The sequence below is a fragment of the Colobus angolensis genome, unplaced genomic scaffold (genome assembly GCF_000951035.1).
Source record: "Colobus angolensis palliatus isolate OR3802 unplaced genomic scaffold, Cang.pa_1.0 Scaffold123, whole genome shotgun sequence".
NCBI classification, from domain to species: domain Eukaryota; kingdom Metazoa; phylum Chordata; class Mammalia; order Primates; family Cercopithecidae; genus Colobus; species Colobus angolensis.
In genome coordinates, this window is record NW_012113475.1 from 486,873 (window position 1) to 499,734 (window position 12,862).

Consider the following 12,862-nt stretch of genomic DNA (forward strand, 5'->3'; position numbering starts at 1 on the left):
AAAAAGAAAATTGGTTTTGCTAACTTCTTTCAATTATTACCTTATTGCAAATTTATTAAGGGTTTGTTAATACAGTTTTGATTTAACAGATATCTGGTTGGTAGATATATATACTTATAATTTCCCAAACTGTTTTATATATATATATATATATATATATATATATACATAACAGATATATAATTTCCCAAACTGTTAACTCTGAATGTGGAATTCTTGAGACAAAGATGTGCAGGAGGCACGCAAATTATCCTGTCATCCTCTCCTGAACACCCCTCACCTCAGCCAGAGGAGGACTGTGCCAGAAAAATGGGTCAAGGCTTGTTTCTGACATCATCTTGACTTTCCGCTGCTTTTTAGGATGATGAGCAGCAACTGGAAAGTGAATGAAGGTTTGATGTCAACCTACACCTGGGCTTTGGGTGCTTCTACAACCACGGGCAGGTGCTCATACGGGAAACATTTTCTGAGTGTACACTACTTATTAGAATCCATGGTAGGTGCTAGAGATACACAGGCTAAGAAAACACAATCCCACCCTTCACGGAATTTACAAGATAGCAGAGAAATGGAAACTTGAAATTTGATTATTATAAAAAAAGGCATACATAACTACTATTGATTGAGAGCTCACCATAAAAAGCCAGGCTTTGGTGCTAAGAGTTTACGTGCATTATCTCATTTGATCCTCAAAGACATCATGGAGGAAGGAATTACTAACCAGATTTTTTAGATAAGAAGAACAAGTTTTAGAAAGGTTAATTAACAGGCTGAAGGCCATAGAGGCAGTCACGGCTGAGGTTCCAATCCAAGTCTGAAGTCAGAGCTCCAGCCTTTCCACTCTGAAGCACTATGCAGTCTGGCAGATTAGCTGAGGTTCAGTTAGATAAGCCACACAAGGAGTGAATTTTGAGGGTCACGTAGGTATTTTTGGGAGAAAGATAATGGACAGGAGCAGAACTCAGAGAGAGAGAGAGAGAGAGAGAGAGAGAGAGAGAGAGAGAATGTGCTTTGAAAGCATGGGAGAATTAATAACTCGGCAGGTGTGGCAATCGAGGGAGTTCAGCACCGGGGGTGCAGCAGTGACCTGCCAGAAAGCTGACACTGGAGAAACAGGCAGGCTCTTGGGTTTCTATTAAATCAAGGAGTTGAAAATAAAGGAAAGTCACTTATAAAAGTAAAACACAGTGTATCAGTGGTCTACTCAGGCCAGCATTTAATTTCTAACTTTAGTTTCAAAAGTTATTTGAACCTAGACAGCGAAATTAGTTTCTCTTTATAATCATTTTGCTGACTGCAAAATACTGATATTTATTGTTTTTTTCTAAACGCTTAATTTTTTCTCTAGCCTTTCAGTTCCATTCCTTTAATATAATGATCTGAGTAAAGCAGTTCAATTCTTTATTTTTATTTCTGTAAGTCCGAGTCTTCTGAAGTCTTTTTTTTGGGGGGAGGGTGACAGGGTCTTAATCTGTCATTCAGGCTGGAGTACAGTGGCATGATCATAACTCGCTGTAGCCTCAAAGTCCTGGGCTACAGTAACCCTCCTACCTCAGCTTATAGGTAGGACTACAGGCATATGCCACCATGCACAGATACTTTTTTTAAAAAAAATTTGTATAGACAGAGTCTTACTATGTTGCCCAGGCTGGTCTCCAACTCCCAGCTTCCAGCGATCCTCCTGCCTCTGCCTACTAAAGCACTGGGATTACAGGTGTGAGCCACCGCACCCAGCTTCCCTGAGTTTTATTCTTAGATTTGACTGAGAAGATACCATGTTTTCCTGAGCTTGGTCTTTAAAGATATTATGAAACATACATCTTAAACCACACCCCCACCTCATTATTTTCACTTTGTTACTTAGGCACCCTAATTTTAAAGAGCAACTTCCGAGGCTTCTCCCTATCTTGTTTTTACCACCCCTGGCCCTACTATTTCCCATTAACATGCCTTTTCTCGTGCAAAAACTAAAATCAATTTTCATATCTGGCTTTGGGATAATTTGCATAAGGGTTATAATGTACTATACTTTGGTTCTGGAGTCCGGTATTTGTTTAGCAACAATACAGTAAGTCTGTACCTGATATCAGAAGTCAAATTTATTTTACAGCTTATCTTAAAATGATGGCTTAAAATTTGAAAGGGGTTTTAAATTTAGAAATATAGATATATACAAATTTCTTTGCAAGAAAAGGACATAGGTCGAAAGATTAATTTACAATTTTTAAAGTGTATTCATGTGTACTTGGTCAAAACAAAGTTCATCTGCCATTTTTATGTGTAGAAATGGGCTTGTCATAATTTCCTTCAGTGTATCCCTGTCAGCTGAGATATTGTATGACCTGAAAATGTTTATTATAATCTGAAAACTTTAAAATATTTATTAGAAATTCAATTTTGAACTACATCTATTTAGAAAAATTAAAAAAGACTGAATGTAACATTGCTCTTAACATTTTCCATTGACAGAAGTATGTTTATCCCCAGCGTATAAACTGCTCGGTGTCTATGACAAAACATTTCTCCAAATACAAAATAGTAATGGTTGTTATCTGTAATAGGTCTAAGAGAATCCAAGTTCTTTTCTAAAAAAAAAAAAAAAAAAAAATCAAAGGTAAATTCAACTTTTTTGAATAAATCTTTATCTTAAAAAAACCAAAGTAGAATTAATTCCAGATAATTACAAAATAGTCTTTTATCCTATCACTATATAAGAAAAAAGAAGCAGAAGAGGAAACCTTCCTATTTTAATGTACATGTAAAATAGGAGCTTCATTTTCCTTAAACTGCATTAATGAATACAGTAACTCTAGGAAATAAACTAAAAACTATTTCCTCTTTCTCAGGGTAAATATCAAATACTCTGCAATGTAAACAGAAGTAGCATTCCAAATTGTTTTTTCTTTGCACTATAGGAATGCTTATATAATAACTAAGGGTGAGTAAATTACTTGCAATTTTTTTAGTATAAGAATATTCCTAGAAATTTATATGGAAAGCTTTAGAATTCTGTGGACAATAGTGTTCTGATATGCTTCCATTAAATTTCTTTGTAGTCTCCAATTCAACAAGTGTTTACTGAGTACCTGCTACGTGCCTAACATAAAAACAACTTAAGCTGCCCTGTCCAGAGTCATTTTTAGTCTCTAGTGCAGTAAGTATCTATATATTAGAGCTCATTGCTAACGGGAACAAGGTCAGGAGTTCAGTTTCCTCTGCCAGTTAGCTAGTTTTTCTCTTTTGAATGACAATAGACTCTTCCCTTTACTAAGCTTCTAATGGGGGAAAACTCCACTATTAATCCCAAATACATGCCATGATCATCAACTTCATGTACAAATGGCTATTCTTTAGACATGTGTGTAGAGTGTTTTCCATTTGTTTCTGTATATGTGACTGAGCAAGTCATTTTATTTCCCTGTGTTTGAGTTCAATCATCTGGAAAATGGAGGCTATGATTTAGGTTATCTCTAGGGATCCGTTTGGCTCTAAAAAGCTATGATTTAGGTTATCTCTAGGGATCCGTTTGGCTCTATATTTTCATAATTCTCAAAAGTTACTTTTGCATATGTTAATAGCAGCATTATTCATAACAGCCAAAGGGTGGAAATAACCCAAATGTCCATCAACTAATGAATGGATAAACAAAATTTGCTACATCCATATATCATAATATTATTCAGTCATAAAAAAATGAAGTATTGATACATGCCACAACATGTATGAAAGCATTATACCAAGGGAAAGAAACCAGTCACAAAAGATTACCTATGATATGATTACATGCAAACTGTACAACTCTGTGAATATACTCAAAACCACTGAATTGCATATTTTAAATGTGTGAACTCTATGGTATGTGAATTATATCTCAATAAAGCTGTTAAAAAGTGATTTCTATGGCCAAGCATGGTGGTTCATGCCTGTTATCCCAGCATTTTGGGAGGGTGAGGCGGGTAGACCACTTGAGGTCAGGAGTTCGAGACCAGCCTGGCCAACATGGTGAAACCTTGTCTCTACTAACAATACAAAAATTAGCTGGGCATGGTGGTGCATGCCTGTAGCCTCAGCTACTCAGGAAGATGAGGCAGGGGAATTGCTTGAATGCAAGAGGTGGAGGTTGCAGTGAGCCAAGATCGTACCACTGCACTCCAATCTGGGTGACAGAGCAAGACTCTGTCTCCAAAAAAAAAAATTATTTCTAGTTCTTCTTACGGTAAGAATAAATAGTGCATTAAAAAGGTTTAAAACAGAACATACTATTCCATTGGGAATCCATTCTGATCATTACAGACAAATGTAAGTTTCATAGGAAAAATAGGGTGAAACCTTTGAGAGTTTCAAGAAATTTGGTTCAATTCTATTTTCAACAGTACTTCCAGCAAACGATTCTAGAGGTCATCTTCCAATATTGATGTGATGAAATGCAATACAATGATACAGCACTACCTAAACTGTGCTAAGCACTCTTGCACTGATGGAATTGAAAGTGCATTACAAGCATAAGAAGACAAACTAAAAGAAAAGCAACATGCCCTTTACATCTGAGTAGTTTCATCATTAACAAAACAAAACAAACCCCACAAAACCAAAACTATCACTTTTTGGTTTTTTTTGAGACAGAGTCTTCCTCTGTCGCCCAGACTGGAGTGCAGTGGCGTGAACTCAGCTCACTGCAACCTCTAACTCCAGGGTTCAGGTGATTCTTGTGCCTCAGCCTCCCAAGTAGCTGGGATTACAAGAGCATGCCAGCACACCCAGATAGTTTTTGTTTGTTTGTTTGTTTTTCTTTTTGTATTTTTGGTAGAAACAGATTTCACCATGTTAGCCAGGCTGGTCTCAAACTGCTGACCTCCAGTGATTCCCCAGACTTGGCCTTCCAGAGTGCTGGTATTACAGGCATGAGCCACTGTGCCTGGTCCTATCACATTCTTTAACTCCAAAATTTCCCTCATAAAATAAGTACCTTGAGTGGTACCATCTCTTATAGACAATGAAAATGACCTGCTCAAATTCATATATGGCCAACTAACTTAGTTGTCCCTGTCTGTATATGTTTTCTGACGGCAAGTTTACCACTGGTTTGTACTGAATAGCTAACATCTTTACTTTTTCAGTGGTTTAAACAGGATGATCTTAAAATTTGAAAATATCCTCACCTAAGTTCATGTTATCTTCTTTATTTGGAGTAATTAGCAAATATTTGGGCTCCATGGGTAAATCAACCATCATGTGAGAACAGAGCCTAGAGAGATCTTATTTGTTCTGAATGACAGTGATGAAGAATAAATTCAGACACACAACCCATAGGCATTGGCCCAGATTTGAAGTGAGGCAGCTTTTAACTCCCTCCTAGACTGTGTTAGTTGAGGGAGGGGGCAGAGCCAGGAATGCTACCAGAGTGCCAACAAGTTAGGAAAAACAGAGACTTCTAGATAAATTAACTGAAAGGTGTCATCTCCACAAGCAGTAGAGGGCTCTCTAACACCACAAAGAAACTCACAAGCTGGCCCAACATCACCTGGGTTCTTCCCTGGTGGACTCCCATATCATCCCCATGTTACTGATGTTTACGTTAGCAAAAGGGTATTCTAAAGACCAATGCTTGGGAAGAGTTGATTAATTCTACTGATAAGAAGCTTCAGTGAAACTTTTAGATGTTGGGCTACTAATACATGTTTATTAATCCTCTTCCTTTAAGTCTGTTTTGAAGAAGAGCCACTGCAATTTGGAATTATGATGTGCTCCACCATCATCAAACAAATATTCACTTGATATCATTATTTGCTACATGAAGAAAAATAATTACATAGACATGATTGATTTCAGCTTCTCACTTTGGTAAACAAACCCAGGAAAGAACAGGATGTCAACACATGAAAGCAGATGTCAATGCACTGAAGTCAAAGAATCTACATCAATCATTAGCACTCACAGGTTCATAACTTCATCTGCCATCATTATCCTTGTGGATATAAATTAAGGTCATTTACTGGAAAGTTAGTCTAGCAAATTAAAATACTGCTATGAAAGTTGAGAATTTTGTCTTAGATATGACTCTGAGTTAAAACTTTGTATCTTAGCCTGCTTGAGTCTTTCTATACATAAAATAGAGATCCTTACCTACAGACCCACAGTATCTAAGGGGAAGGAAACTCAATGAAATGAGAATTGTACAAAGAGCCTGTGGTACAAACTAAGCCTGAGATCTGACAAAACATATTGTCTCATTAGTGACAGAAGGTAAATTTAGTAACCTGAGAAAACTTATATTTCAATTCTTAGTTTAATATAGTTTCTCCCTTTATTTCTGATATTATTTTATTTTTCTCAAGGAACTTTTTCAGATGGCAAGAATATCCATATAAGTTGATAAACTATGTCGAGTTTTATTATTAGCTATAGGTAGTTTGTAAATATTTTAATTTTTAAAAAAATAACTGGGACTGTTTAATTATCTCAACAGAGATAATTAATAAGATCCTGTCTTTAAGCCATTTGTAGTGAATCATTAAGAACTAAGGACTTTACAGAAGGTCGTAATTTAAACATTCAGCCTCTGCCATGTTTTTTTCTAAAGATCATGAGTTTCTAAACAGCCAGCTTCATCCTGGAAACTCTACCAATAACATTCCGTAATAAACAGATAGAGAGACACATTTTATTTCATTTTTAGTTTTTGACCTTATCTGTTTTTCTCATCTTGGCTACAGATTAGCAGTAACAACGTATCTTCTACACACTCTCACAATATGCTAAGAAAGGCTAAAGAGGCATTTATGAAAATTGTAAGTAGACATTAGGGGACAAACATGCCCCTAATAAGATCATACACTTACATGGGATTAAATAATACACAGGATAATATTATCCATCTAGGCACATCTCTATTATTACTATGCTAATCATACTGTGTATTACTGAATTCACTACATGGTACTGTAATTTTCTGGTAATGTGTCTGCATCCTAACTGGTATGTGACCTCTTTGAAGGAAAGCTGTGCCCTAATTACCTTAGGAGCACTGGAAGTACAGAGCAGTGTTCAATCAAAGAGAAAATATTAAACAACACTCTAGTATGTTTTGTTTTAATAGGTAAAACTGATAATTTAGGAAATGAAAGCATCAATTATGAAAAAATCCTCACATAAAGTCCGATATTAAATATGCTATTTGGAGATGTTGAGTAGTATAATGCTAGATTCCTATATATGCCAGCTGTCACTAGCTTTACACGCACTATAATCATTAACTAGAATTTAGATCAGTGTTTCTCTATGGGTGGACCATCTGCATCAAATTTAGGAAGCTTGTTAAAACACAGATACTCTCCCTGCTACCTCCAGATTTGGACGCAGTGAGTCTAGGGAAAGAGGGCAACGGGAAGGATTTGATTTTAAAAATAAGTTCCTTAGGTAATTCTCATGTACTCAAAGTATGAGAAGCATTGAACTCTCTGCTAAATACAAATAGTGAGCATGAATTTCTTTAGCTGCTATTTAAAGCTACTCTTTTACTCATCCAGTTTCAATGTAGTTTCTATTCCTTGGTGCTCTTAAACAGAATGCAACAAAGCACTCATTCTAAGAATACTACTAAGGCTCTGGAACCTTCCTGCTTCAGGCCCATAACGGTGGGGAGAGTCAGCAATAGTCATCATTACCACGAGAGTCACAAAAATCAATAGCCAAAGATATCAAACTGGGATTTGAAGAAACAATTACACGTAAGGGCGGGAAAGTTTTCTACATAAATGCTTACATTCACAAGGCACGCTTAAGAAAGACAACTGCACAAACCTCGTCCTTACCTTCAGGAGGTTTATAATCAAAGGTAGGTACAGGCTGGCAGTAAAGATTGCAGGGAAATCAGTCAAATTAAACTCTAAGAGCTGGGTAAACATTGCAGCAGTGAAGGCACGTAGCAGCGCTCTTCAGAATGGTAATGCAAAGAAACAAAAGTAGCAACTCAACATTCTTGAATGCAAATTCAAATTATTCCTCCATTTATTCCTACTAGGTTCATTAATCATGACTAAAAATACAAAATAATTTCCAGGAAATAATGATGGTTTTATTTTAGCTTTAATCGTTTTGACTGCCTAAACAATGTTTTCACAGTATAAAGATCTACTTTCTTCTTAACAGTTTTATAGCATCAAGTGGCTATCACAGAGTTCAGTACTAGCCAATACTCTTATCTAGAATACAATTCACTTAAAACCCTGAAGAACTGATGTCATTATGAAGGGAAAAATGTCTCCAACTTTAAAGTTGGAAACCAAATCAAGACTCCACAAAGTGTTGTAGTCTCTTACAAGCTTTAAGCATGTGGACATTTTCACTGAGTTCATTTAGAAAAATTTTAGATATATTTGTAAACCACTTCCTGCTCCCTTGGATTATTAATTTTTACAAAAGGAACTCTTTGGACACCCCCATGAGGTTCCCATGACGGTGTCCTTGTTAGTACTGGGAAGGAAAAATGACTATACTGTTTTATCTCCCTGTAAGTATCTGTAGAAACCATTTTACAAATAAACAGTGTTTTAAACCTTATTTTTCATTGCTAAAACAAAAACATTCACTGAAATATTTGTGGCATGGTTTTTAAAAATGAAGTTAGTTTTTTTCTAGTTTTTTTTCAATCCTCAAATAAACCGCATTTACTATTTGATTTTTAAATTTTTTTTTTTTTTTTTTTTTTATAATAAAACCTTCCATAGTTTTCCTAAATGAAACATTTCTATGGAATGAAATGCCACTGCATGTAAAGCAGTTGAAGTTGAAATGGGACAATATGATTAGCAAAAGTAATTTTTAAAATCCTAAAATGTGACCTTGGGCAGCCCTGAGGCCCTCTCCATGCCTACATTCTTCACTTCTTAGTTCACCAACAATGTTCTTTTTTATAAGTCCCTTTGTTTAAATTTACCTTTCTCTGCAAAAAGTATAACTCCTTTGCTCCCCCCAGCACCACAATCTGTATTATAATCATGTAGGAACAAAAACAGTCTTGTGCTCAATCATTCTTACCAAGCAGTTTTAAAAAATGCTGTTTGTGTAATAAATCTGTCTGGAATTATTAAAGGGGAAATGTTATCCTTAATATTTATTCTCACATATGATGATGTACTTATTGATGGAAAATCCTTGCCTAAATCTGAACTCCAGAAGAGAAGAATATTGTGATGCATTTAAAAAATGTTTTCAGCCTATCAACATCCTTTAAAATAGCCTTAGCAGAGATACTGCTAAGAAGCTGATTCAGTTTTTATTATAAACTCACTCACTATACTTCTCAGTCTATGTTTTTCTTCAGATTTCAAAGATATTTTCTTATATTCATTTCCATTCAGAGAATATAACTAAATACAAAAATCAAGTGAAAAAGCTAAATTGGGCAAAATGTCAGTAAAAGAGCAGTATAATATTTAATTTTTTTCTGTTCTTAGGGAGGAACCGTATGTACAATGGACTCTACACAGTTTGCAGCATGTTACTAAAAGATGCCAAGTACTGGCAAAGTTATATGGCTTGATACCACTCAAAAAATACATAGCAGAATAAAATAAAATAGGAATGAATACTACCTTTGCAGAGGCATGATTTCACAAGCCATTCTCGTATGTAAATTTGCAAGGGAATCTCACAACTGTCTCTTCCACGGCAAGTTTGGTCGTCTGTACAGTGAACGTCTTCTTACAGTGGCTAAGCTGGGTTGGGGGCATGAGGCTGCACCGCAGGGCTGGAGAAACAACTTGCTCTGCAGTTGGCCAGTCTGCTGCTGCTCTCAGCCTCCAAACTTCTTCAGGCAATGCTATTTTATCGGCTGCTTCTCTACATTTACACTGCAGTCCACTTTGACCTTTTGTTCCAGGGAAGCAGCTGAACCACCCGGCCAATCAGAGGAGCAGCTGCTGCAGCACTAAAGGCGCTCCTCCTCCTCCCCCGCACCCTACTCCTTCTGCTCCTCAATGGTCCCTCCTCCTCCTCTTCCTCCTCCTCCTCCTCCTGCTCCTCTCCTCCTGCTCCTGCTCCTCAGTGGGCTTGCCTAGTTCTGGTAACTTGAAACTTTCCTCTGAGCAGTTCCACAGGCAAGATTTTCAGTCTGGGGCAAGCAACCATTAACTGCAGCAAGAGCCAAGAGTCCCGTACTTCTCAACATTACAGAGACTGCCAGCAAGGATTCCATTTGTCAAGGAAAGACACTGCCCACGAAACTAAAGGTTTCTGTAGCAGAAGGCAAGAGTTATGTTGCGTCCCCTTTCTTCCTTAAAACAAAACAAAACAAAATCACTAGCCTTGAAAGGCGTGAGACTTTTCTAGAAGGAAAGCATGCCTCTAGACCCTTGCCCTACCCACATGTATTTCCTGCTGATGTTTGTTTACACTGCGGTGGTTACTAGTCGCTGGTGACATCACCCAGGGCACGTAGTTCCACTTCTGGGGAGGATACGTGCTCTAAGTCTCTGCCCAAGTTCTTAAGGGATCAGAATCCACCCTCATGAAAATTGTTTCAACTTATTATTTCTGCATTTTAGTCTTATAAAACTGAATGTGTTTACGCAGTTATTTTTCTCCGTGAACATCAACAGCATTTTGGGGGGGTTGCTTTTTATTTAGTTATTTTTTAATAGGTAACACAAAATCAGTTTTTCCATAAAGTCTTCTAAATAGCTGTTAATTATCACCTTCCCGTTATAATTTCTTCTTTGATGTGGAATACCAGGGTGTTATTTTTAGGAACATAATTCCTAACTCATAGATTTTATACATTGTAAGAAAAATAGCAGAGATATATTTACATGAGATTTTTTTCACATCATGAGTTGTAAAAAATTACCACATAGTCCAGACCATCACTTCCAGTATTAGAAGGAACATGACATTCAGAAATAGTGACGGCTTGTAGACACGTGGTATCCCCTTCCTCTGTAATTTTTCCCCAATTTTATATAGACCACTCATAATTCTGAATTTAGAACACAAGGTTCTATTTATTATAAGGCATCTGCTTTTCTTTGCTATACTTGCTAATAAAAACATTTTCATTGTCTGACTAATCTGTTTATGAAAATAGATTTGCCATCCTAAAACTATCTTCATATATAATGATAAACTATCAGTAACTAAAATCAACCTTTAAAAACAAAAGGAGTTGATTTAACCCCAAACTTACTTAAATTAAAATTGTCTATACTTTTTTGATTCTAGATTTACAAATTCTAATTTGATTCTCTAGTAACATAACTTAGTTCTGTATGTTTGCATACCTTTTTATTTAAAAAGATGACTTTAACTCTTGCTCAACACTTTATTAATTTATTATTTATTTATTTTTGAGATGGAGTCTTGTTCTGTCACCCAGGCTAGAGTGCTGTGGCACAATCTCTGCTCACTGCAACCTCCGCCTCCTAGGCTCAAGCAATTCTCCTGCCTCAGCCTCCCGAGTAGCTGGAATTACAGGCGCCCGCCACCATGCCTGGCTAATTTTTGTGTTTTTAATAGAGATGGGGGTTTCACAATGTTGGCCAGGCTGGTCTCGAACTCCTGACCTCAAGTGACCCGCCCACCTCAGCCTTCTAAAGTGCTGGGATTACAGGTGTAAGCTTAACACTTTAAATAGCTGCTTAAGGTAGAAAATCACAATTATACATCATAATATCTATTTTATTGATGAGTAAACTTGGTACCAGAATATAACTTGTTCATATTTACATGGAAAGGTAGTGGCAGAACAGAAACTGGATTCGAGATTTCTCCTGTCTACTCTGGAACTCACTGCTCTATAGAGGAACTGTGGAACCACAGTGCTGGCTCTATTCTGTGTGAATTTTTTTTTTTTTGAGACGGAGTCTTGCTCTTCGCCCAGGCTGGAGTGCAGTGGCATGATCTCGGCTCACTGCAATCTCTGCCTCCTGGGTTCAAATAATTCTCTTATCTTAGCCTCCTGAGTAGGTGGGATTACAGGTGCTTGCCACCACGCCCCACTAAGTTTTGTATTTTTAGTAGAGAAGGGGTTTCACCATGTTGGTCAGGCTGGTCTCAAACTCCTGATCTCGAATGATCCGCCCGCCTCAGCCTCCCAAAGTGCTGAGATTACAGGCGTGAGCCACTGCGCCTTGCATGAATGTTTTAAATATCTTATAAGATACAAATATTTTCAGAAATAGTTAACATTCAAGTGACAGAAATATTATTTTGTCCTTTCTGAATTTTATGAACACATTAATACTACCTGGCTAAAATAGACATAAAAGCTCAATAATAAAGAACCCAGCATTAAAAAAAAATGTTAAGTTGAACTACAATTTACACTCAATGCATTCAAAATACATTAAACTGAATTGCAATTTACATTCAATATTAGATTTCATATATATTTCCTAATACATTAAGTTGCCCTATCAACATTCTTCTAATATGCCATATTACATAAAATGTCAATTTTTTTAAAAAAAGTAATTAATGCTATAACTCAGTAACTACATGTTTTTTCAAGTCTCCATCATTTATAACAATTCCTCCTTTTTGTGTTTTTTAAAATCTATTTTGGGGGCATTATTTGATAATCATTTATGAATTTGTACCTGATTGCAGCCCCTTCTCTCTACCCCAGCCACTGCCAGAGTTCTGGGTCACTTAAATACCTTTCTTATTTCTATTTCTAACATCCTCTTGTTAGTGCATAGTCAGGGAGTGGGAGTGCCATTCATGACCTCTGTCATTTCTAATTTTTCAAACATGGTATTTCCACTGTATTTCCCTGGCTACATTTCCCTTTCACGGAGCCCCTTAATATGCACCCCTCTTAACCTCCAACACTTCTCCATCTCCCATTCCTCTGCCTTTTCACTTC

The 12,862-nt window shown here is 36.7% G+C and overlaps 1 protein-coding gene across 2 annotated transcripts in view; it reads right to left on the reverse strand.

Moving 5' to 3' along the window:
• The window catches only part of FAM13A (family with sequence similarity 13, member A), a 342,193-nt gene that overhangs the window by 87,832 nt on the left and 241,499 nt on the right, over positions 1 to 12,862 (reverse strand). Inside the window, exon 1 of one of the 2 annotated variants that reach the window (XM_011932526.1) lies at positions 9,594 to 9,979. The exons of the other annotated variant lie outside the window; for it this stretch is intronic. Coding sequence (XP_011787916.1) covers positions 9,594 to 9,622 — 29 coding nt within the window. The 5' untranslated portion in view covers positions 9,623 to 9,979. Of the gene's footprint in view, positions 1 to 9,593; positions 9,980 to 12,862 lie in introns of those variants that run through there. 2 annotated transcript variants of the gene reach the window in all.